Source organism: Sarcophilus harrisii, chromosome 5 (genome assembly GCF_902635505.1).
Source record: "Sarcophilus harrisii chromosome 5, mSarHar1.11, whole genome shotgun sequence".
Taxonomy (NCBI): Eukaryota; Metazoa; Chordata; class Mammalia; order Dasyuromorphia; family Dasyuridae; genus Sarcophilus; species Sarcophilus harrisii.
The window spans coordinates 247504694-247531599 of NC_045430.1; the positions used below are offsets into that span (position 1 = coordinate 247504694).

At 34.7% G+C, this 26906-nt stretch overlaps 1 protein-coding gene across 7 annotated transcripts in view; it reads left to right on the forward strand.

Annotated features, from left to right (window-relative positions):
- Positions 1 to 26906, forward strand: part of ULK4 (unc-51 like kinase 4) — a 627906-nt gene that overhangs the window by 212981 nt on the left and 388019 nt on the right. For all 7 annotated transcript variants that reach the window (XM_031940060.1, XM_031940061.1, XM_031940057.1 and 4 more), the window contains exons 27-28: positions 23385 to 23436; positions 23532 to 23676. In XM_031940060.1, coding sequence (XP_031795920.1) covers positions 23385 to 23436; positions 23532 to 23676 — 197 coding nt within the window. The remainder of the gene's footprint in view (positions 1 to 23384; positions 23437 to 23531; positions 23677 to 26906) is intronic.

The window sequence follows — 26906 nt, forward strand, 5'->3', positions numbered from 1 at the left end:
TTAATTGTTGTAGTTTACTTAGTAAGTTGTGTCTGCTTCATTGGGACCCCCATGGACCATGCCATACCAGGCCCTTCTATTCTTCCCTATCCTTGGAAGTCTGCCTTGGTTTGTGTTTATTGATTCCATGAACCTATCAATCTCATCCTCTATTATCCTCTTCCTTTTGTCTTCAGTCTTTCCCACAACAGAGATTTTTCCAGTGTGTCTCATCTTCTTATGTGGACATAGTACTGAAGCTTCAGCTTCTGTATTTGACCTCCCAGTAAATAACCTGAATCAGTTTCTTTAAGTATTGAATGATTTGACTTGCTGTCCAAGGGACTCTCAAAAATCTTCTCCATCACCATAATTTGAAAGCATCAATTCTGTGACACTCAGCTTTTCTTATAGTTCAATTCATAGCCATACATTTTTATTGGAAAAACCACAGCTTTGGACCTCTGTTAGCAAGGTGATATCTCTGCTTTTTATTATGTTATCCAGATTTGCCAAAGTTTTCCTTTCAAGGAGGAAGCATCTTTTATTTCATAACTGCATTCACCATCCACAATGATCTTTGAGCCCAGGAATATAAAATCTGATACTGCTTCCATTTCTTCTCCCTCTATTTGCTAGGAAATTATGGGACTAGTTGTCCAGCTTTTAGTTTTTTTAATGTTAGGCTTCAGGTCAGCATTTATACTCTCCTCTTTTTTCTCTTATTTTATTTTATTTTTTATTAAAGTTTTTTATTTTCAAAACACATGCATAATTTTCAACATTGACCCTTGCAAAATCTTGTGTTCCAAATTTTTCCCTCCCTTCCCCCATCTACTCACCTAAACAGCAAGTAATCCAATATATGTTAAGCATGTGCAGTTGTATACATATTTCCACATTTATCATACTGTACAAGAAAAATCAGATCAAAAAGGAAAAAATGAGAAAGAAAACAAAAGCAAGCAAACAACAACAAAAAGAGTGAGAATGCTATGTTGTGGTCCATACTCTGTTCCCACAGTCCTCTCTCTGGGTGTATATGGTTCTCTTTATCACAAGATCATCAAAACTGGCATCAGTCATCTCATTGTTGAGGAGAGTCATGTCCATCATAGTTGATCATTGTATAATCTTGTTGTTGCTGTATACAATGTTTTCTTGATTCTATTCACTTCACTCAGCATCAGTTCCTATAAGTCTCTTCAGACTTCTTTGAAATCATCCTGCTGATCATTTCTTGCAAAGTCTGAGTTAGGACCCTGGATGCCTTAGCATCAGCCAGAGTCAAGATAAGCAAAAGTCCTTGGTTTTAATTCTTGGTCTTTAGGGGGAGAAGTGAAGGGGACGGACACAAACTCTCCACAATCTCCCTTCTCCTTGTCCACCGTCAGTGACTGGCTTGTCTTACTCCACCCCCTAATCCTTTCTACAATTGTCTGTATACAGCAAAAGAACTAGCCAGCACAGAATAGTGGGAAGGACCATTTTCCAAGCATATGCTAAAAGAGTATTGTCCAATTGGTAATTAGCCTTAAGTGCTTAGTTGTCTGATTCCAGTGCACCTATTCAGAGTCTCAGCTCTTTACATCTTCTTACAGCACAATAATATTCCATAACATTCATATACCATAACTTATTCAGCCATTCTCCAACTGATGGGCATCCATTCAATTTCCAGTTTCTAGTCCCTATGAAAAGGGCTGCCATGAACATTTTTGCACATGTGAGTCCTTTCCCCTTTTTTATGATCTCTTTGGGATACAGACCCAGTAGAAACACTCCTGGATCAAAAGGGATGCACAGTTTGATAGATCTTTGGGCATAGTTCCAAATTGCTCTCCAGAATGGTTGGATCTGTTCACAGTTCCACCAACAATATATTAGTGTCTCAGTTTCCCTATATCCTCTCCAACATTCTTCATTATCTTTTCTTGCAATCTTGGCCAATCTGACAGGTGTGTAGTGGTATCTCAGAGTTGTCTTCATTTGCATTTCTCTGATCAATAGTGATTTAGAGTACCTTTTCATATGACTAGAAATGGTTTGTTTCTTCATCTGAAAAATGCCTGTTCATATGGCTAGAATTCTTATAAATTCGATCAATTCTTTATATATTTTAGAAATGAGGGCTTTATCAGAACCCTTGAATGAATTTTTTTCCCATTTTATTGCTTCCCTTCTAATCTTGTCTACATTGGTTTTGTTTGTACAAAACCTTTTTAATTTAATATATTCAAAATTATCCATTTTGCATTCAATAATGAACTCCATTTCTTCTCTGGCTACAAATTCCTTCCTTCTCCACAAATCTGAGAGGTAAATTGTCCTTTGTTCTTCTAATCTGCTTATAATATCACTCTTTATGTCTAGATCATGAACCCATTTTGACCTTATCTTAGTATACAGTGTTAGGTGGTAGTCAGAGCCTAGTTTCTGCCATACTAATTTCCAATATTCCCAGCAATTTTTGGCAAATAATGAGTTCTTAGCCCAGAAGTTGGGGTCTTTGAGTTTATCAAACACTAGATTACTGTAGTCTTGTGAACCTAACCTATTCCACTAATCAACTTCTCTATTTCCTAGCCAGTACCAAATAGTTTTGATGACTACTGCTTTATAATACAGGTTTAGGTCTGATACAACAAGACCACAGTCATTTGCATTTTTTCATTAATTCTCTCTAGATTCTTGACCTTTTATTCTTCCATATGAACTTTGCTTTTATTTTTTCTATCTCTGTAAAATAATTTCTTGGGAGTTTGATTGGTATGGCACTGACTAAGTAGATTAATTTAGGTAGTATTGTCATTTTTATTATACCTACCCATGAGCTCAACCTATCCATGAGCACTTGATATTTTTCCAGTTGATTAAATCTGACTTTATTTGTGTGGAAAGTGTTTTGTAATTATGTTCATATTGTTCCTGACTTTGCCTTGGCAAGTAGATTCCCCCAAATTTTATATTATCTCCAGTTATTTTAAATGGAATTTCTCTTTGTATCTATTGCTGCTGGACTTTGTTGGTAATATATAAAAATGCTTTTGATTTATGTAGATTTATTTTATGTTCTGAAGTTTTCTAAAGTTGCATATTGTTTCTAGTAGTTTTTAGTTGATTCTCTAGGATTTTCTAACTATATCAATTTATCATTTGTAATGACTGATGATTTGGTTTCCTCATTATTTACTCTAATCTCTTTCATTTCTTTTTCTTCTTTTATAGCCAAAGCTAATCTTTCTAATACAATATTGAATAGTAATGATGATAGTGGTCAGCCTTGTTTGATCCCTGATCTTATTGGGAATGGTTCTAGTTTATCTCCATTATATATGATGCTTGCTGATGGTTTTAAATAGATGCTACTGATCATTTTAAGGAAAACTCCATTTATTCCTATTTTCTTTAGTGTTTTTAATAGGAATGGGTGTTAAATTTTGTCAAATGCTTTTTCTGTATCTATTGAGATAATCATATGATTTTTGTTAGTTTAGTTATTGATATAGGCAATTATATTAATAGTTTTCCTAATATTGAACCAGCCCTGCATTTCTGATATAAATACTCTTTGGTCATAGTATATTATCCTGGGTATAACTTGCTGTCATCTCTTTGATAATATTTTATTTAAGATTTTTGCATCAATATTCATTAGGGAAATTAAAATAGTTTGCATAATATTGAAATTAATTGTTCATTAAATGTTTGGTAGAATTCACATGTAAATCCATCTGGCTCTGGAAATGTTTTCTTAGAGCTTATAGATTAATAGCTTGTTCAATTTCTTTTTCTAAAATGGGACTATTTAAGTAATTTATTTCCTCTTTTGTTAATCTGGGCAATCTATATTTTTCCAAGTATTCATCCATTTCACTTAGATTATCAGATTTATTGACATGTAATTGGGCAAAATCGCTCCTAATTATTGCTCTTAATTTGCTCATTAGTAGAAAGTTCTTTTCATTTTTGATGCTAAATTCTTATTTTCTTTCTTCCTAATCAAATTAACTGAAGGTTTATCTATTTTGTTGGGGTTTTTTTGTTGTTTAGTTTTGTTTATTAATTCAATAATTTTCTTATTTTCAGTTTTATTATTATTCCCTTTTATTTTCAGAAATTCAAATTTGGTATTTAATTAGAGGTTTTTTATTTGTTCTTTTTCTAATTTTTTTAGTTGCATGCCCAATTCATTTATCTTCTCTTTCTCTATTTTATGCAAGTAAGCATATAGAGATATAAAACTTCCCCTAAGAACTGCTTTGGCTGCATCTTATAAATTTTGGTATGTTGTCTCATTATTGTCATTCTCCGATAAGATTATCTATTGTGTCTATGATTTGTTGTTTCACCCATTCATTCTTTAGGATTAGATTATTTAGTTTCCAATTAATTTTTGGTCTATTTTCCCCTGGCCTTTTATTGCGTGTAATTTTTTTTTTGCATCATGATCTGAAAAAAATGCATTTACTATTTCTGCCTTTCTACATTTGATTTTGAGGTCTTTATGTCTTGATATATGGTCAGTTTATTATCTTGTTCCATGACCCATTATCTGTTAATAACATTGGTGATATATTTTGATAGGATTCAGAAGTTAGGTAGAATACTGAATATGAGGTTTTGTTTGGGGAAGCTAGGTTTTTATGAATATGGATATGAATCTCTGTGCATTTTCCACTTTTCAAATTCAGGATGGTTATCACCTCTATAGTCTTTTATTGAGAACTCAAAGTATAATGAGACTACTCCTGGATCCCATAAATCCATTTCAGTAATCATTTATCAGGTGCCTGCTTTATAGACTTTCCTAAACCAGATAGTTTTAATCTGATGTGCATGGATCCACTAGGAGCTCCTGGATAGATTTCAAGGGATTTGTGAATTTGTCTGAGAAGGAAAAAAAAAACATCTTTTTGTCCCTCATAAATCTCTAAATTAAATTTAATATTTAGTTATCTTAAAATGTGGTTCTGATGAGGTTCATCAGAGCTCCAGAAGGGTCCTTAGCTCACAGAAAGGCTAAGAACCTCTGTGTTGGACTGTGCAATTATGAAAACAAAACAGCCCAAGCTCTCAAGGGGACTACAGTTTATTGGAAGGAATACAGTGGGATTTGAAAATAAGAAAATATAAAGTATGTAGAAGATTATACAAAGTAATTTCTAGTGGGATGATATGCTCATAATTGGGGGAATTAAGGTCTTATGTAGGGTTTAGTGCTAGAGATGTTTTCCCCCCCTAAGGCAATTGGGATCAAGTGACTTGCCCAGGGTCACACAGCTAGGAAGTGTTAAATGTCTGAGGTCAAACTTGTACTCAGGTCCTCCTGACTTCAGGGTTGGTCTTCTATCCACTGTGCCACTTAGCTGCCCCCTAGAGATTTTTTTTAAGGGAAGGAATTCTTTGGGGTAGGGGGAACCATTTTTACAATATAATTGGTAGATGATATGCCATGTTCAGGGAGCAGTTACCAGGAGAAAGATACTAAAATATAGTCTGTAAAGAGAGATAACAGAAAATAAGACTGGAATGAGAGATGAGAGTGAGGTTTTGGGGGTTTTCAATGCCAGGAGGAGAGTTTTGTATTTTGCCATAAAAGGAATAAGGAGATTCTTAAGGTTTCTGAGGAAGAATTGATGGGTGATATCAATAGTTAACTAGCACCTTTTCTTATATTTAATAAAAATAGAGATGCTTTTTTGGGAGAAATATAACACATTGCATTTCAGACATGTTAAATTTGAAATGATTGTTCCTCTCCGAATGTAATTCAATATCAAATTACTTTTTGTGCTTGTTTTATATTATACTATTGATCATTATGGGTTTCCAGTGTACTGTATTTTAGTATACTGGATCTTTTACAAATGCTCTACTGTCTGGTGACAGGACCTTCACCTTAGATTTTAGAAATTGACTTTTTGAGCATAAGTCTAAGATTTTACATTTATCCCTAATAGATTTAATCTTCTTAGATTCACAATATTTGTGATTCTTTAAGTTCACAATAATTATATTTGAATTGGTGTTTGGAGTGTTCAGGAGAACTAGCCCCTTGGAATGAGGGCTGCTGAGGCCTTGTTGAGGCTGCTCATCCACCTTCGGTGTCCACCTGATTCTCCCAGCTTTCATCTTTGATCCAGCTTGTGCAGATGGATCAAACCAAGCTTAACCCACAGGCTTCAAACCTGTTGGGGAGCCAACAGGATGTCCACCCCAAGCACGGGAAGAATTTCCTCAGAACGGGAGGAGAACCATTTATTCCCATGGCCAGGAAGCTGGCTGTGGAGCGCTTGGAATGTGGTCAGGCCCAGAAGGCGCATCCCAGGCCATCCCCAGGGTCATGGCTTTTGTCCTGCTGGTGCTGGGCCGACTGGAAGAGAAGGAGAGGCTGGTGACTTTGTGTGGCTCTGCCTCACTTTAATTCAGTTGATCTGCAGTTGAAAGCAAAGGACAAAACCAGCCAAGACATTAGTTATCCCCCTCAGCTTTGTGTCATCTTTAAATCTAAGAAGCATTTTAAATTTCTGAGTCCGCAGGCAGTCAGAGAAGCAGCAACTGCAAGGTTTGTAAAGCGCCTGCACATGTTATTTCATTTGACTCTCATAACTCTGTGAAGTAGATCCTACTGTTACCCCCATTTTACTGATGGAGAAATTGAGTCTATGAGAAACCTAAATGATTTGCTCAGTCACACAGCTATTGTGTCTAAGGCAGAATTTGAACGCAGATCTGTCCTTTCTTCATGTCCAAAAATCTGTCAACTGCACTATTTAGCCACATAGCCATTTTATGGGACTTTTATTCTTTCAGAATTTAAAAACATAAAATCTCTTAATAACGGGTAATGATGGGCTCTTTGGAATGAAAGTACACTTTACTCTACATAGCCTTTGGAGTCTGCTAGGAAGCAGAAATCCTTGAAATAATTTAGCTAAAGAAAGCTTTTTCTAAGAACTCCTCCCTTCTCAGAGGGGTTGCTGATTTCCACATGAATTACCCTGCATGTCAAATCAGTGAAATTACCTTGCTGATAACTGGAGTGACCTGGTTATTTTTCTTTTCAGAAAACTTTTCACTTCATTAATGCCTTAGAACTTGTCTGAAGGCCAAGATAGAGATGTGAAGTAATTCTAGTATAAAAGTTTAGATTTAAAAAAATCAAAACACCTTATTGTACCCTTATTAATTTAGACTATCATAGGCTTTAATTATGTAAGAGACTTTTGAAATCATCTAGTCTAATTCTCTCCTTTGCAAATGAGGATACTCGGGTCCAGAGTTTACTTAAAACACCCCAATAGACTAATTGTTTTTGCCCTTTCCATTTTTTTGTAAGCACATTATATACCATGTGTTCTCCCTGCCCAAAAGAAGCATAAATGTTTATGGTAGGTAGATTCCCTAGGAGAAACTCAATTCTATCATAATTCAGTAATATACCTTGTTATATTTAATACCCCTTCAGACCAAAATTGTAGATGGCTGTCGTTGGCATATTATATTAATCATGAATTTGTATAGTTAGAAAAGTTAATACAGTTCTAGTATCTAGTACTAGGAGAATCCTTATTACAGATTATCAGTGAAATATACTGAGAAATTTAGAATTGAACCTCATGTTATTACCATGTTAGTTGTTGAGTTTGTAAATAAATGCTCAAGGTAGTGTACATCTAGTGAAATGGAGATAGAAATGATGAATTTTCAGTTATGTGATTTGTAGAAATCATTGAATTCTTTAGGAATAAAATCTCTAGTTTAAAGTGAATTCGTTTAACTGTGGTTAACCAACTAAATAAAATAAAATGTGGATGTGGATGTGGATGTGTTTATTTAAAAACAACTAAAAAGTATATATATATATATTCATACAAATGTACACACACAATACATATGTATATATATCATATATTATATATATACTTTTGAAACAGTTTTCTTGTTTTTAAATTAAAACTATTTTCAAAATTTTCCTCAGGACATGAGCTTTATGAAGAAGAAAATTTGAATTTGCTCAAATTTTAATACTTCTGGATTTTCATGATTGTTAAATTCAAAATCAAATATTTAAAATTAATACATATCATCCTTTGGATCTCATTTTCCTTATTTATAAACTGAAAGATTGGAGTGCTTGACCTCTAAGGTTCCTTTCAGTACTAGACTGTCATCTGTTAAAAAAAAATTGTTATCTTGACTTTGTTTCCTTTTCCATTGAAAAAAATTTTAAAAAAGAAAAAGAAAATCCTCATAACAAATATACATAGTCCAACAAAACGACTTCCTAAAATATATGTTTTACAGTATTTTAGACCGTTTAAGGTTTCTCTGACAAGAGGTAGGTGACATTTCCTCTTCATTCCTCTGATCTTATGATTTAACATTGTATTAATCAAAGTTCTAAAATCTTTCAAAGTTGTTTTTGCTGTAATGTTCTTTAGACCCTGTCATCTTATGTTTTGGGCCATAAAAAGATTTTACACAAGAGCAAATTCATTAAGGTTTGGAGACATTTCATTTGTGTATTTAATTCCTATCTGACAGATTAAATGAATGCAAATGAGTTTCAAAGGCATTCCCTAATATCTTTCCTGTATTATGTGACCAAAGCTATTGTTAGCATCCCTCAGCTTATCTCTCTTATTATATTAGTTACAAGTAATGGACAATAGCATCAGGCAGAATTCAACATTTGTTGCGCCTTAGCTATAAGATTTAAATTTCTTTTTGGAGGCCAAGGTTTGAATGAAATAACACAGAACATCACTCTTTCAGACTCTCTTTAAATACAGAGTTCAGGATGAATCATATTTAGGACATGTCCTTGAATGAACTTTGAAGCTGCTGAACTTTTCATTTTGTTTGACCCTTTTATTTGGGAAACCATGGCCACTTTGGGTATTAGAGATTAAAATCCCTTGAGATTGATTTATGTTAGTATATTACTAAACCAACCGAGATATAGCCAGTGAATGAGGGTATTTTATGGAACAAAGAACTCATCAGTGCATGTGCATAGAAGATTCATAAGGGTCACAGTGGAGTTTTATCATTATAGAAAGTGTATTAATCATAAATTCTGTGAAAGATTTGTAAGGGCAAAGCACTGGAGAGTGAATCATGCGACTCTCTATTCCCCAAGCATATCCTCGGAGCACTTTGTCGGCCGGTCACATGTAGCTGCTCATTACAAAGTCAACCGAGTTGGTGGACAGCACCTTGTTGGTTGGATGCCATCAAGAGCCTTCTCTTGTTCTTCATACTGCATCACATCAAGCTCTTCAAATGGGTCCTTTTCAGCCCCGTTTCTAGTTGCTTTTTTCTTGTTTCATTGGGATCTTTTCAGTTGTTACCAGTTACTGTCAGTGCCATCGAAGTAGAGATATGTTTATAATAACATATGATGGCAGAGTCAGATATATCATAAGGCAGTGTGTCCTGCAAAGCATTACAGCTGACTCCCTAAAAGCCTGATCTGAATTGTCACTTTTAAGATGATATTAGTCCTTTTCCTCTTACCAGCATTGCAAAGGAAATGCATCACATGCTCTGAAACTCCAGAAGGGGTAGATTACCAACTTGCTCATCTCCCTTTCAGTGAAGATATATAATTAGCAAAAGAGAGAGATACTTTATAGCATAAATGCTTATAATAGTTAATAAGGAAATCTTTCATTTTATCAAACTTCTTGTTATCCTGCAGATTTTCTACAGCTCTCATCACACTCAGAATTGTCAGAGCAATGGTCTATCTCAAGGCTTAATAACCTTAAGTAGGCTGAGGAAACTAGGTAGTTGTGCATAAGTTGTTATAATGTTCAATTAATGTCAAATTCATTTAAATTCAGTAAATCTTGGTAAATGCCTATTGTACAACAGGGCACTGTTTTAGATGTTGGACATATGAGATTAAAACAAAATCATCTCTGCCTTCAGGGAGTTTATAGTTTACTGGAGAAATGTAATACACACAGATTAGTAAATAGAGGATATATTCAGAATAATGAAAGGAGAGGAAGGGAGAAAGAGAGAGAAACAGAAATTGGGACAGAAAGAGAAACAGAGTCAGAGAGAGAATGCAAGTGAGCATAGGGGCATAATTAGGTAAGTCCTAGTGTGAGAAGTGTCACATGAACTGTGCTTTAAAGGAAACCTAGGGTTCTGAAAAGCAAAACTAAGGAGGAGAATGCATTCCAGGAAGAGACCACTGTGACGAAAGGCAAGAAGGTAGAAAATGGGACATGATATAAGGGAAAGCTATAGCAGATTCAATGAATAAAAACCTGGAGAATGTAGGGAAAAATAGGGAGACTGGAAAATTAGGAGAGAGGCAGATCACATAGGTGTACCTTTGTTTTATTGTATTTGCTTTATTGTACTTCACAGATATTGCAGGGGAAGCAGGAGGGTTATTTCTGTTGCTCTTTTAAACAAATTGAAGCTTTGTGGCAATCCTGCATTGAACAGATATATTATATCCATTTTGATCATATCTTAGTAAATGGTATGAAATATTGTTCTATATACATTTCTACCAGCCTGTTTTCTAATTCTCTTAATAATTTTCTTCCTTTTTTAAACACTGTATTCTTATCTTAAAAGATTAAATATTTATATTTGTCAAACACAACGTCATTATAATCATTTACTACTTTGGGTTGTATGTCAGCTCTGTTCCACTGATCCATCTTTCTATTTCTTAGCCAGTATTAGATAATTTTGATAATTACTGCTTTAGAACCAGGAGATCATTATATACTTCAACAAGGATACTGTATGAGGATATATTCTGATGGAAGTGGATTTCTTCAACAAAGAGATCTAACTCAGTTTCAATTGATTAATGATGGACAGAAGCAGCTACACCCAAAGAAAGAACACTGGGAAATGAATGTAAACTGTTTGCATTTTTGTTTTTCTTCCCGGGTTATTTTTACCTTCTGAACCCAATTCTTCCTGTGCAACAAGAGAACTGTTCGATTCTGCACACATATATTGTATCTAGAATATGCTGTAACCTATTTAACATGTATAGGACTGCTTGCTATCTAGGGGAGGGGATGGAGGGAGAGAGGGGAAAAATCGGAACAGAAGTGAGTGCAAGGGATAATGTTTTTTTTTATTTTTTAATTTTTTTATTTAATAGCCTTTTATTTACAGGTTATATGCATGGGTAACTTTACAGCATTGACAGTTGCCAAACCTCTTGTTCCAATTTTTCACCTCTTACCTCCCACCCCCTCCCCCAGATGGCAGGATGACCAGTAGATGTTAAATATATTAAAATATAAATTAGATACACAATAAGTATACATGACCAAACTGTTATTTTGCTGTACAAAAAGAATCAGACTCTGAAATATTATACAATTAGCTTGTGAAGGAAATCAAAAATGCAGGTGGGCATAAATATAGGGATTGGGAATTCAATGTAATGGTTTTTAGTCATCTCCCATAGTTCTTTTTCTGGGCATAGCTGGTTCAGTTCGTTACTGCTCCATTAGAAATGATTTGGTTGATCTCGTTGCTGAGGATGACCAGGTCCATCAGAACATTCCATAATATTCATATACCACAATTTATTCAGCCATTCTCCAACTGATGGGCATCCATTCAGTTTCCAGTTTCTAGCCACTACAAAGAGGGCTGCCACAAACATTCGTGCACATACAGGTCCCTTTCCCTTCTTTAGTATCTCTTGGGATATAAGCCCAGTAGTAACACTGCTGGATCAAAAGGTATGCAGAGTTTGATAACTTTTTGAGCATAGTTCCAAACTGCTCTCCAGAATGGTTGGATTTGTTCACAACTCCACCAACAATGCATCAATGTCCCAGTTTTCCCACATCCCCTCCAACAATCATCATTATTTTTTCCTGTCATCTTAGCCAATCTGACAGGTGTGTAGTGGTATCTTAGAGTTGTCTTAATTTGCATTTCTCTGATTAATAATGATTTGGAGTATCTTTTCATATGACTAGAAATAGTTTCAATTTCTTCATCTGAGAATTGTCTGTTCATATCCTTTGACCATTTTTCAATTGGAGAATGGCTTGATTTTTTATAAATTAGAGTTAATTCTCTATATATTTTGGAAATGAGGCCTTTATCAGAACCTTTGACTGTAAAAATATTTTCCCAGTTTATTGCTTCCCTTCTAATCTTGTCTGCATTAGTTTTGTTTGTACAAAAACTTTTCAGTTTGGTATAATCGAAATTTTCTATTTTGTGATCAGTAATGATCTCTAGTTCTGCTTTGGTCATAAAGACCTTCCCCTTCCACAGGTCTGAGAGGTAAACTATCCTATGTTCCTCTAATTTATTAATAATTTCATTCTTTATGCCTCAGTCATGAACCCATTTTGACCTTGGTGTACAGTGTTAAGTGTGGATCAATGCCTAGTTTCTGCCATATTAGTTTCCAATTTTCCCAGCAATTTTTGTCAAACAGTAAGTTCTTATCCCAAAAGCTGGGATCTTTGGGTTTGTCAAAGACTAGGTTGCTATATTTGTTGACTGTTTTATCCCTTGAACCTAATCTATTCCACTGATCAACTAATCTATTCCTTAGCCAATACCAAATAGTTTTGGTAACTGCTGCTCTATAATATAATTTTATTTATTTATTTTTTTTATTTAATAGCCTTTTATTTACAGGTTATATGCATGGGTAACTTTGCAGCATTAACAATTGCCAAACCTCTTGTTCCAATTTTTCACCTCTTACCCCCCACCCCTCCCCCAGATGGCAGGATGACCATTAGATGTTAAATACATTAAAATATAAATTAGATACACAATAAGTATACATGACCAAAACATTATTTTGCTGTATAAAAAGAATCAGACTCTGAAATATTATATAATTAGCTTGTGAAGGGAATCAAAAATGCAGGTGGGCATAAATATAGGGATTGGGGATTCTATGTAATGGTTTTTCGTTATCACCCAGAGTTCTTTCTCTGGGCGTAGCTGGTTCAGTTCATTACTGCTCCATTGGAAATGATTTGGTTGATCTCGTTGCTGAGGATGGCCAGGTCCATCAGAACTGGTCATCATATAGTATTGTTGTTGAAGTATATAATGATCTCCTGGTCCTACTCATTTCACTCAGCATTATAATATAATTTTAGATCTGGTACAGCTAAGCCACCTTCATTTGATTTTTTTTTCATTAATGCCCTTGAAATTCTTGACCTTTTGTTTTTCCATATGAATTTTGTTGTTATTTTTTCTAGGTCATTAAAATAGTTTTTTGGGAGTCTGATTGGTATAGTGCTAAATAGATTAGTTTAGGTAATATCGTCATCTTTATTGTATTTGCTCGCCCTATCCAAGAGCATTTAATATTTTTCCAATTGGTTAGATCAGACTTCATTTGTGTGAAAAGTGGTCTGTAATTTTGCTCATAAAGTTTCTGATTTAAGGGATAATGTTGTAAAAAATTACCCTGGCATGGGTTCTGTCAATAAAAAGTTATTTAAAAAAAGATAATTACTGCTTTATAACATAGATAATTATGGTCTTACAATATAATTACACTTTTCATTAATCCTTTTGATAGTCTCGATCTTTTGTTTTTCCAAATGAATTAATATTATTTTTTCTATCTCAGTAAAATTTTTAGTAATAATTGGGATGACATTCAATAAATACATTAATTAAGGTAAAATTGTCATTATTAGCATATTGACTCTGGCCATTCATAAACAATTAATATTTATCCAGTGATTTAAGTCTGACTTTATTTATGTTTGTTGTATAAAAGTGTTTTGTAATTATGTTTATGTAGTTCCTAGGTTTGTCTTTTCAGGCATACTCCCAGGTATTTTATATAGTTTATAGTTATTTTAGATGAGGTATTTTTTACAATCTCTCCTTGCAGAGTTTTCTTGGTGATATATAGAAATGCTGATGATGCAAGTAGATTTATTTTATATCCTACTATTTTGTTAAAATTATTATTTCAACTAACTTTTTAGTGGAATATTTGGGATTTTCCAAGTATATCATTATATCCTTTCTGGAGAAATAGTTTTATTACCTCATTGCTTATTCTGATTTCTTCAATTTCTTTTTCTTCTCTTGTTGCTATTGCTAGTATTTGTAATAGAAAATGAATAATATTGGTGATAATGGGCATCTTTGTTTCACTTCTGATCTTATTGGGAAGGCTATTAGCCTATCCCCTTTACAGAGAATGCTTGCTGATGATTTTAGGTAGATGCTTCTTATCATTTTAAGGAAAATCCATTGAGATATATACTTTGAGGGAAGCAATAAACTGGGAAAATATTTTTACAGTCAAAGGTTCTGATAAAGGCCTCATTTCCAAAATATATAGAGAATTAACTCTTAATTTATAAAAAATCAAGCCATTCTCCAATTGAAAAATGGTCAAAGGATATGAACAGACAATTCTCAGATGAAGAAATTGAAACTATTTCTAGTCATATGAAAAGATGCTCCAAGTCATTATTAATCAGAGAAATGCAAATTAAGACAACTCTAAGATACCACTACACACCTGTCAGATTGGCTAAAATGACAGGAAAAAATAATGATGATTGTTGGAGGGGATGCGGGAAAACTGGGACATTGATGAATTGTTGGTGGAGTTGTGAACGAATCCAACCATTTTGGAGAGTAGTTTGGATCTATGCTCAAAAAGTTATCAAACTGTGCATACCCTTTGATCCAGCAGTGTTACTACTGGGATTATATCCCAAAGAGATACTAAAAAAGGGAAAGGGACCTGTATGTGCACGAATGTTTGTGGCAGCCCTGTTTGTAGTGGCTAAAAACTGGAAACTGAATGGATGTCCATCAGTTGGAGAATGGCTGAATAAATTGTGGTATATGAATATTATGGAATATTACTGTTCTGTAAGAAATGACCAACAGGATGATTTCAGAAAGGCCTGGAGAGACTTACATGAACTGATGCTGAGTGAAATGAGCAGGACCAGGAGATCATTATATACTTCAACAACAATACTATATGATGACCAGTTCTAATGGACCAGGCCATCCTCAGCAACGAGATCAACCAAATCATTTCCAATGGAGCAGTAATGAACTGAACCAGCTATGGCCAGAAAAAGAACTATGGGAGATGACTAAAAACCATTACATTGAATTCCCAATCCCTATATTTTATGCCCACCTGCATTTTTTATTTCCTTCACAAGCTAATTGTACAATATTTCGGAGTCTGATTCTTTTTGTACAGCAAAATAACGTTTTGGTCATGTATACTTATTGTGTATCTAATTTATATTTTAATATATTTAATATCTACTGATCATCCTGCCATCTAGGGGAGGGGGTGGGGGGGTAAGAGGTAAAAAATTGGAACAAGAGGTTTGGCAATTGTTAATGCTGTAAAGTTACCCATGCATATATCCTGTAAATAAAAGGCTATTAAATAAAAAAAAAGAGATATATACTTTGAGTGTTTTTAATAGAATGAGTGTTGTATTTAGTCAAAAGCTTTTTCTGCATCTATTCATATAATTATATAATTTTCATTACTTTTGTTATTGATACAATCAATCAAGTTAATAGTTTTTCTTATGTTAAACCATTCCTGTATTCTTGATATAAATCCGACTTGGTCATCACATATAATCTTTGTGATGTATTGTTTTAGTCTCCTGCTTTGTATCTTATTTATAATTCTTTGCATTCATATTCATTAATCTAATTTCTCTATAATTTTCCTTCTCTGTTTTTGTTCTTGCTGGTTAAGGTATCAATACCATATTTGTTTCATAAGCAGTTAGTTAAAGCTCCTTCTTTGTCTATTATTCCAAATAACTATTGGAATTAGTTGATCTTTAAATGTTGGTTGAATTCACTTGTAAATCTGTCTAGCCCTAATGGTTTGTTTTAGTGTGAGAAACAAGACTCCAGACTCAGTTTCAAAATTTGTGATGTTTTATGGAGAGAGATTGAAGGATGCAGCCCTCAATTCTCATGAGAAGCAGGCATACCGCCCTCAGTGAGAATGCTGATACAAAAGCAAGTGCAGGCTTTACTAGGTTAGTCCCCTCTCCATCCTCTCCCGTTTAAACTTTAACTGGCCAGTGGAAGGGTTCCTGGTAAGCCCCAAGAATGCCCTCTTCCTTTGCCCATTATGTCTAGATTTGGGTTATTGCTCCCCTCTAGGCAGAGAAGATAATATGCTTGAGCCTCATTAAGCAAACATAATAAAGAAAAGCCTTCTCCAGGTTATTGACCCTGGCTGGTTAATTTAAGCCAGTTTCTAGCCTAGCCTCCTTTATCAGGACTTTGCTGTTAAGCTAGTTCCTTTTTCTGAAAGGTGATTGGTCAGTAGTGTTCGTTATTCCACATTACCTTGAAACTTGCAACATCTTATGGAAACTTAACTTGGAGTATTTCTCACATTAGCAAGTTCATTAATGGCCTATTCAATTTTTTTTTCTAGAATAGGTTTATTTAGGTAGTCTATTTCTTCTGTTAATCTGGACATTTTTATTTTTGTAAATATTTTTCCATTTCAAATATATTGTTAAATTTACTGGCATATAATTGGGCAAAATAACACCTTCATTTTCATTGTGGCTCTTCATTTTTGATACTATTTTAATTCTCTTTTTTCTCTCTCCAGTGGTTCTCAAACTTTTGTTTTCAGTATCTTTATCCTATTAAAAATTATTGAGGAGCTCTCCAAAGAGTTTTTGTTTACCTGGATTATATTTATACACATTTACCATATTGGAACTAAAAACTATTTTTGAATTTGTAGACCCTCTAAAAGGGTTTCAAAGATCCCCAGGATTCTCTAGACCATACTTTGAGAATCACTGATATAAACTAATGATTTAATCTGTTTTACTGTTTTTTTTTCATAAAGCTAATTTCTAGTTTTATTTATGAGTTCAATGGTTTACTTACATTAAATTTTATTAATCTAGCCTTTAATTTTTAGGATTTTCAACTTGGTATTTAATTGGGGATTTCAATGTGTTCTTTTTCAATTAAAAAATTTATATAAACAATTCATTAGTCTCCTCTTTTTTCTATTTTATTAATCTGAGCAGTTAAAAATAGAAGTTTTCCTGTGATGATTTGTTTTGCTAGATCCCATAGATTTTGAGGTGGTGTTTCATTATTATCATTCTCTTTAATAAAATTATTTTTTATTTATATGATTTGTTCTTTAACTTACTTATTCTTTAAGATTAGGTTATTTCTTCTCTAATTAATTTTAATGTGTTTCCATGGTTCCTTATTAAATGTAATTTTATTTCATTTTGATCTAAAAAGGATGCACTTAATATTTCTGCTTTTCTGCATTTGATAATGTTTCTATGCCCTACCATATAGATGATTTTTTAAAAGGCAACATGTACCACTTAGCTGTTATGTTCCTGTGAGTTTTCATTATAGAGGTGATTAGTGGAGTTTTTCTATTTCTATTTTTACCCTCTTATTGTAAAACTTCAGGGCAATTTTCCTTAATCTCTTGAAGCATGGTGTCTAGATTCTTTGTTTAATTTATAACTTTTAAGCACTCCAGCATTTCTTATACTGTCTTCGATCTGTTCTACAGGTCAGTAGTTTTTCTAATGATATATTTCATATTCTCTTCCATTTTTTCATTCTGATTTTGTTTTATTATTTCTTGGGGTCTTATGAACTTAGCTTCTCTTCTGCCAATTCTAATTTTTAAGGCCTTATTTTCTTCTGGAAGGCTTAAACTGTGGGGATGATTCCTCAGGCATTATGGTTTTTGTAAAATTGTTTTCTGAGCTCTCTCTGGGGGCTCAACCTCAGGTACTCCTCTCCACCCCTGAGCTATGGCTGGGGCCCCTAGTCTTTATGTCACCATCAAGGATCTTGTTTACTGTGGTCACTACGATGACTGCAAACTTCAGCTCACCCTTCTGCCCTGGAACCAAAAATGGGGACTCTGTTCTCCTATGAGTGCCCACAGTCAGCAGGGTCCTCAGCCTTTCCGACCCACTTATTGCCCTGCTTGCTCCTCCTTACCCACAGTCATAGCCCAGACGATGTCTGGTCAGTGTGCCCCTGCTTAGCATCCGGTGTCAGGGGGAAGCCCTATAACCATCCCATGGTCCCTGCCCAACAACACTGTCTGTGAGGTCAACATTCCCCAAGGGGAAGCTCTAGCAAGACCCTCATGGCCTTCCACGCACCAGGGTTTACTATTTGTTGATTCAGTGGAGGTGTTTGTTCTTCATTTGTACCTCTGGCTCTGAAAGTAGGGTCTTTCCTCTTAAGAAGAGAGGTGATATTTGTGGAAATACGTATAGAGGAATTGCACATGTTTAACATATATTGGATTACTTGCTCACTGATGGAGGGGGAAAAGGGAGGGGAAAAATGAGAACACAGGGCTTTGTAGGGGTGAATGTCAAAAATTATCCATGTGTAGGTGTATGTATAATAATTATTATTTTTTCTTTTTGCTAAGGCAATTGGGGTTAAGTGACTTGCCCTGGGTCACACAGCTAGAAAGTGTTAAGTGTCTGAGATCGGATTTGAACTCAGGTCCTCCTGAGGTCAGGGCTGGTGCTGTATCCACTATATCCACTATACCAACTAGCTGCCCCCATGTATATATTTTGAAAATAAAAAAGATGACAGCTGCTTTACTGCCTGTCACTTTAACTTATTTCTGCCTCTCAAAGTTCACTGTTTCGACAATATTTTATATTGTTTGGGGAGGAATTTAGGAGAGCCAGGTAATTTCCTGCCTTATTCCACCATCTTCCAGAATCCTTCTCCAATAAAGTAATTTTATTATTTTTATTTTTAAATTTTTTTCTTTTGTTTTTTTCTTTATTTTTAACACACATTACTTGTATGAATCATTTTAGAAGAGAAAAATCTGAGAAAAAGGGAAGAAGGGAGAGATTTAAAAATGGAAAAAAGAAGTGAACATAGTATGTGTTGATTTATGTTGTCTCTTTAGTTCTTTTTTGGATGCAGATAGCATTTTCTGTCCAAAGTATAATGGGAGTGCTTTGGATCACTGAACCACTGAGAAGAACCAAGTCCTTCATAACTGATCAACACACATTTTTGTTGTTGTTATGTACAATATCTTTCTAGTTCTGCTTGTTTCACTCAGCCTCAGTTCATGGAAATCTTTCCAGGTCTTCCTAAAATCAGCTTGTTCATCTTTTTTATTAACTTTGTATATCACAACTTGTTCAGCCATTTCCCCAATTGATGGACATATACTAATTGTCCAATTTTTTGCTACCACAAAAAGAGCTGCTACAAACATTGTTGCACATGTGGGTCCTTTTCCCTCCAATAAGGTAATTTTAATTAAGGTATATATTTATGTATATTCCTTAATTAAAATACTTTATATATAAATTATTTTTATATATGTGTATGTATATACACACACTATATATATTTATATATTTACACGTAATACTCATTGTTCAGTCATTTTTCAATAGAATCCAACTCTTTGGGGACTCTGGGATTTCTTTGGCAAGGATGCTGAAGTAGTTTGCCATTTCTTTTTCCAGCTCATTTTACAGATGGGGAAACTGAGGCAAAGTGTTTAATGACTTACCCAGGATGACACTGCTAGTGTCTGACATGAGATTTGAACCTAGAAAGGTGAATCTTCCTGGCTCAAGACCCAGTACTTTTTTCACTGTGGCACCCAGCTGCCCAGGCACAACACTACATTTAATAAGCTACAGCGTAGTATAAATATAACTTACATGCATTGGGAAACCAAAAGAAATTCATATGAAATTTATAGTGATCTGGCACTAAACCCACAATATCTCTGAGATATGTTTATTATATAGGGCCTTAAAAGCCAGGCCCAGGGTTTTACTTTTTACCCTGGAGGTAATATTTACTGACAATTTTTGAAGTGTGGGAAGACATGACCACATCAGTGCTTTAGCCATGTGACAATTTTCCACAGGATGAATTGAAGAGGCAATAGAATGAAGTTAGGGTCTAGGCTGGGGGTAATAAAAGCCTGACCTATTTTCCCATTTTTAATTTTTTTTTCCCTAGCCACTGCCCAGTTTTTAACTGTCATAGCCATTACATGATATATCTCATGGAAGCAGTTCACTTGCAAAACAAGAATTTGGGATGCCAACAACAACAATAATGATAACCATAAAAACTAGCATTTATGATACTTAAAGTTTGCAATGTGCTTTAGAAATATCACCTCATTTTATTCATCTTACAAGCAACTTGGTAGTTCAGTAGACAGAGTTCTGGATCTGGTGTCAAGAATTCCTGAGTTCAAATATGGCCTCAGAGACTTATCATCTGTATGACCCTGGGCAATTCTCTTCCTTATCTGCCTCAGTTTCCTCATCTGTAAAATGGCCAACCACTCCAGTATCTTTGCCAAGAAAACCTCAAATGGGGTCACAAAGAGTTTGAAATTATTTAAACACCTGAAGAAAAATAACATCCATTTTATATTCAATAGTGTATTATTGCTTCTAATCAAAATTTAGCAGTACCTTAGTTGCCAAGGTATATCAGAAAGCAAGTTGTCTTTTAAATGAATTATTATTTGACAATGTAAAGGATTTTAGCTGAAATATTTTCAATGATGTGTTCTTTTTAGAGAGGTAGAAGTTTTCTTCTCATAGATTCACTAACATAGATCAGCAGAGATGAAAACATAATATTGCTGATTTACATTTGCTTATATTCAAGTATTTTTGTCTTACCAAAAATAGAGTTTATGTTTGTCCTCATCCATTTTTCTGTGTCTTCCCTGAACTTTATGATAATTATTAATACTTCCATATAGTTCCTTATTATTCCTTTGGTATTTATTTATATTTATATTTTATATATATATATATTTATATCAGTTCCTTCTAATTTAAATGCATTTAAATTTCTAAGTATTCTATACCTTTATCCTTGCTATTTTTCTTGTTAACTATATATTTATTTTGATTGTACAAAGCTCTTTCATAACTATTAGAATAAGAAATTATTGAATATTTCAATTTATAATTTTTCAAAAATTTAAATAACGCTTTTTTCTTGCTCTTGAATTAAGAAAAAGTTGGATTTCTCAATCTTTTCAAAATTAGTGAACTAGCCTAATTTAGGCCAGACCCGTGATATTCTCCTCTCCCACTGCTAAGACTTTTCTCTAGGCTAACCTTCTGTTTGTCCTAATATGGCATTATTTGAAGGCTGTTCATAATCAAAGTTCTTGTTAGACCCTCATAGCAAACTGGTTAAGTTTTAAAGCAGTAATGTTATTGTCATCATTTTATGGATCAAGAAATAGGATTAGAACCTCACACTGGTAGTAAGGCACCATTCTTCACATTTAAATGTAGCCTTAACCACTTTTAGGTAGGTCAGTGTGTTATTCTGGGTTCTTTCCCTGTTAACTGTAGTAATAAGTATATTTTACTATCCAAATTATTTCAAGTTTTCTTGGTTTTTACAATGGCACTCATTTGTAAAACATTTGATTGAATTAGGGATGATATCAATATTACTGAAACAGAAGATATATTGGAGAAAGTATGCATAATAGTATCCTCATTTTTATAAAATTTAATTTAGTTTTTATTTCCAGCTTCAAGTTTCCTCCTTCTCTTCACTTTCTCCTCCACTCACTGAGAAAGCAAAAAAATTATATCCATTATCCATATGAAGTCATGCAAAACATATATCTGTGTTAGTCATGTTCTCAAGAGAAAAAAAGGAAAATAATGAAAAGGAAACATATTCTTCAATCTGCACTGTGAGACATCAATTCTCTGTGTGGATGTTGATAGCATTTTTTATATCATGATTCTTTTGGGATTATGTAGATCATTGTATTGATCCGAGTTCATAAATCTTTCACTTTCACAAGTGATTATATTTACAATATTGCTACAGATTTGTAGATTGTCCCCCTAATTCTGCTCACTGCACTTGCATCAGTTCATATAATCTTCCTGAGTTTTTCTGAAAACATCTTGTTTGTCATTTCTTATGGCATATTTGTATTCTGTCACACAATGTCCTTATTATAACAGTTTGCTACATTCAGATTGCTGAGTTAACCAATCCAAGGATAGTAGATGTAGTAATTTGTTAAAAGATAGATGATATTTACTGTAATACAATTCTTATAAGGATGCAAATGGGTGGTAGATTTCCCCTTAGTAGAGTTTTTTTAAGCAGAGTCTGAGTCATCACTTAACCAGATATTTAAAGTGTCTTCTGGTTCTAGTTTGGATATCTCCAGGTTTGTAATATTAATTCCTCAATGCTTTAAGATTAACATTAATTTAAAGAAGAATTACAGGTTTATTACCACAAAAATAGCTCATCTTGGTTATTAATAATCTTTAAAATTTCACTGTGGCATCGACTCACAAGTTAAATGTGTAGTTTTTTAGCATGTTAGGGAATTCTTGGTTATTCCTGGGAATATTCACTATCAAAATTGATTATCTTCTGGTTGTGGTGTTTGGAAGAATGACAGAGTAAGGCTGTAGGGTGCCTTTAATTTATCTGGAATTCTTTTTGTAAAATAAGCCCCATTAATTATTTCAGAACAAATTTGGTTTGTTCTGTAATGTAGTTATTCAAAAATACTTGAATCATAGGTTTGGGCCTGGAGAGAATCTTTCAGGCCATATTATTCTGTGCTTTTACTTTATAAAAAGGAAAATGAAATGCATGGAGGCCCAAGGTCACACAAACAGTAAGCTGAAGAAATGGAGCTTAGCTCTTGGTCCTCAGATGTCCAGGCCAGCTCTGACCTGTACTCAGTCAGGCCGGTGATTGGTCACCTTGTAAGCTGAAGTGTAACTATAAATCTACATTGTTTAATATTTTATATTGAGGCTCAGAGTGTACATTAAATACTAATGTTCTTAGTATAGATCACATATGTGATAATTAGATGGCATAGTGAATAACAGTGCTTACTTGGATTCAAGAAAACCTGAATTTGAATCTTGCCTCAGACATTTGCTTGCTGTATGATGCTAGGCAAGTAACTTAATCTCTTTCTTCTCAGGGTTTTATTTTATTTTTTTGTAAAATGGGGGAAAATCTTAACTCACAAGTTTTGGGGAGATTAAAATGAATAATATATGAATTTTATTGTGAACTTTCTAGACTATGCTAAATAAATATCAGCTATTGCAGTTAATATTTTCATTTCCACTATGCGCTGTGCCCTGGGCGACTTGTTCTATAATAACCTAAGTTGATTGGGCCAGTGAGAATCTAAACCGAATCTGATTCTAGAAGTATTTCTTTGACAGGCCAGCACTTCTCCTGAAGGGTTTGGGGCTAGAGGGAATACAGGCCTAGGTGGGCCCTATTTTTTCACTGGAATGATCTGAGCCAGTCTTTGTAATGCTGTCTTTCAGGTTGTGGACTACATCCTCCCACCCTTGGTCTCTTTGGTTCAGAGTCAGAATGGTAAGTAGAGCCACGTCCACCAGAACACTCCCAGAGCGCACATTCCAGATTTATCAGACGTCTTTGGTCACGTTTTTGGTGCGTTTTCTTTCCAGTGGAATGGAGACTCTTCAGTTTGCGGTTGTTGTCAGAGACCACGTCCCTACTGGTCAGCCATGAGGTGGTGGCGGAGGAGAAGGAGGAGAGCATGGATTCCAACTCCAAGCTTCTGTCGCTGATTCGTGATGTTCTGCTTCCCCAGTAAGTATGGCCATTGTTGCTGGGCTGGGACAGCGTGCGCTGGCGTTCACGGGACTGGGTCAATGCTGGGGGAGAGCTCGTTAGTCTGATCCAGGCTTGCTTTAACATTTCTTGGGGATGGAGAGAGGCCAGAAATGACGTCATGACCACTTGAGGTCACACCGACCTCATGCCCTGTGTCCACACTCTGTCACCTAGTACTGGAAGTTTAAGTGGTGACCCGTTGTTGCTCCTCCCGGGCCCCAAAGGAAGCTGTTCCTCCTTAAAAGGGCACAGTTTGGGGGCTCTCATCTGCAAGAAGTAGAGCACTGGGCCAAAAGCGCACTAAACGTGTTCATGACCTTGTCTGGCTAAGGGTTGTCTGGGGACCAAGCTCCAGCTCTGCTCCTTTCTGTACCTTCATCGCCCTAAGTAGAAGCATCCTGTGTGTGATCCAGCTGTGTGTGAACCAGGGGCTGAATGTCCTGTGAGGCACAATTGCTCTTAGAAGTCTCACCAATAAATGTTGGTAATAAAAATCCCCAGGGACTATGGTCACTGTTGAAATACTTTTGAAAATGACACTCATGGCATCTCTACAGGGCCTTGAAGTGACTCTGGCTCTTGAAGCCTCTTGTCAACAGAGCCACGCTGAAGGGTCTGTCAGGCTAGAAAGGCTGCAGGTGAGCGGGTGTGCCGTCGCCCATGTCTGACCCAAGAGCCGTGAAAACCAGCACAGTGCAGAATGGGCCTGCCTTGTGTGGCCCCCATGAGCGAGTGCAGGGAGCGGGGTAGTGTCGGAAGATGGGACCCTCCACACGAAGCTCCACACAGTTTCTAAACTGTCCGCAAACATTCTGCCCTTGGATTCAAAGGGAGAGATCCTGCTGAGCCAAGCAGACCTCCTGTTGGAGGAATTGAGCCTTGTATAGCTTGATGTTCTCATTTTCAGTGAAATCAGAAGATGGAAAAATATTTCAGACAAAGGGAAGCATGACCCACAGATTCTCCCTTTGAGAGACAACAAAGGAGTTGGTAGAGTGCAGAATGAATGTGTGAAGGCAGCATATGCACAGATGTATGTCTTTCCATACACAGTTATATACATATATGACTAATGTAAAAATGTATTTTCTTGGCTCTACTAGCTTGTAGTAAGGGCTGTTTTTCTTTGTTATCAGTTGGGGTGGGAAAAGAGTCAAAAGGAGAGAAGGTGGTTATTTGATGATTAAAAAATGCCCATTTTAAAATTTCCAAAAAAAGATCATGACCAGATTCCTAAGGGAGAAGTTGTATCGAAATCTAGTTCCCTTCCACCATCTCAATAGTAGAAAACAATAAACGAACACCAAACAACAAAGAGGATATGGGAAAGACTTCACCACATGGAAAACTTCACCAAAAATTCAGCACTGAGAGCACAAACAATAAGGACGTGTGTTTTAAGGACTGTGCTTGAACTTAGGCCTTTTTTACACTCAGCCCTGTGGTCTACTGCTACATTTAGTGCCTCTTTTTACAGACTAGAAATATAATAATGGGGGCTAGTTCTGCAATTTCACTGGTAGAGGTGAATCTCAAATAAAGAAATTTGACCAGTGAAGATCAACAGTGTTCCTAAAATTTAGGATCTGAGTCTTGCCCAGAGTACTAAGAATATAAGTAACTTGTTCAAGTTCGCACAGCCAGTATACATCATAGCTCGAACTATAACACAATAAAAGTAGTACCTAATAATGAAGATATAAACAAAAGATATAGTGTTGAATATATATATTAACTAGCAACGAAATAATGGCTCAGGTAAAGAACAAATCAAAGAAATGGTAAATTATTATGTGGAAGAGAATAATAAAAGTGTTAAGTAACATATCAAAATTTATGTAGTGTTGCTAATATACTACTTAGAAGAAAAATATTTCAGGAACAAAAATATCCATCATCTGCATAGAGATAATAATTGGACCCATGGGACATCAAATATAACAAGCAGTATTGTTTCCAGATGACTAATGTTTAAGCATTATTTCTTCTTTCCTATTAAGAAATTAAATTTATTGGAGCAGAAAGTTAAATATGTCAATCATTTTGTTAGATTGTTGTTCTTAATTTTTTAAAACATAATTATTTATTGGAAAGTGATAGTGCTGTCAAAACAAAATATATCAAGACTTTTTAAAAATAAGGGAATTAGGAAGAATTGATACCTAGTAAGCAATCAAATAACAGCACCAAAAAAAAAAATTGGAATTGGTTGTATTTTAAGAGTCAGGAAATGACTTGTCACTACTATTCAAGTTATTTCTGAAGCAGCTGTGTGTGGTGAAAACACCAAATTATTACAGAAAAGTTAAAAAATAATATGTTAGAAGAACGAATAAAATGAGAAGATATGGATATATAGTTTTGATCAACAGATCAAAGTAAGAGAACAGACAATGACTTAGACTATCACCATTTTCTAAAGAAATTTTACTGCTGAGAATAAGTCATCACAATTAGGAGACAATGGCAAGCTACAGCCAGCAAACATTTAAGGTACTTGCCTGAAGAAGAAATCTGGCAGTCATAGGCAACCTTGGTTTAGCATAAATTCATTTGTAAAATCTTACAAAGAAAGATATAGAACTACTTAACTACTTCACAAAACAAAGAATTAAGTGAAGGGAAAAAATAGTATGTAGAAAACTTGACAAGAGACTCAATTAAGGCAGATAAGCTCGAGAGAATCTAAGGATGAATCTGGGAGAGCAACAAACTAATAAAACAAAAATTTATTACAATTTCACTAGCTTTGTTTTTATCAGTGATTTTGGAACCATCATATTTGGATTCTTTTTTAATAACAGTCTTTCATATGTTGTCTAAAACTGAACAGGAAGAGTAGGCCATGTTGTATTCAGACAATTGTAGGAATGCTTTAAATATCTGTTCTTTATTGACTGTTAATCTTTTTCATTAATGATTAAACTCGAACAACAAGAGTACGTGATAATTATGTGTGATGACTTAGCTCTTTTCAACAATGAGGTGATTCGGGCCAATTCCATCAGATTTGTGACCATTTGTACCCAGAGATGCACCCAGAGATACTATGGGGACTGAATGTGGATCACAAAGTAATATCATTACCTTTTTTGTTGTTTTTCTTTCTCATTTTTTTCCTTTTTGATCTGATTTTTTTGTGTATCCATGACAAATATGGAAAAAGCAAAATAAAATAAGCTAGAAGGAAAAAAAATTAATTATCC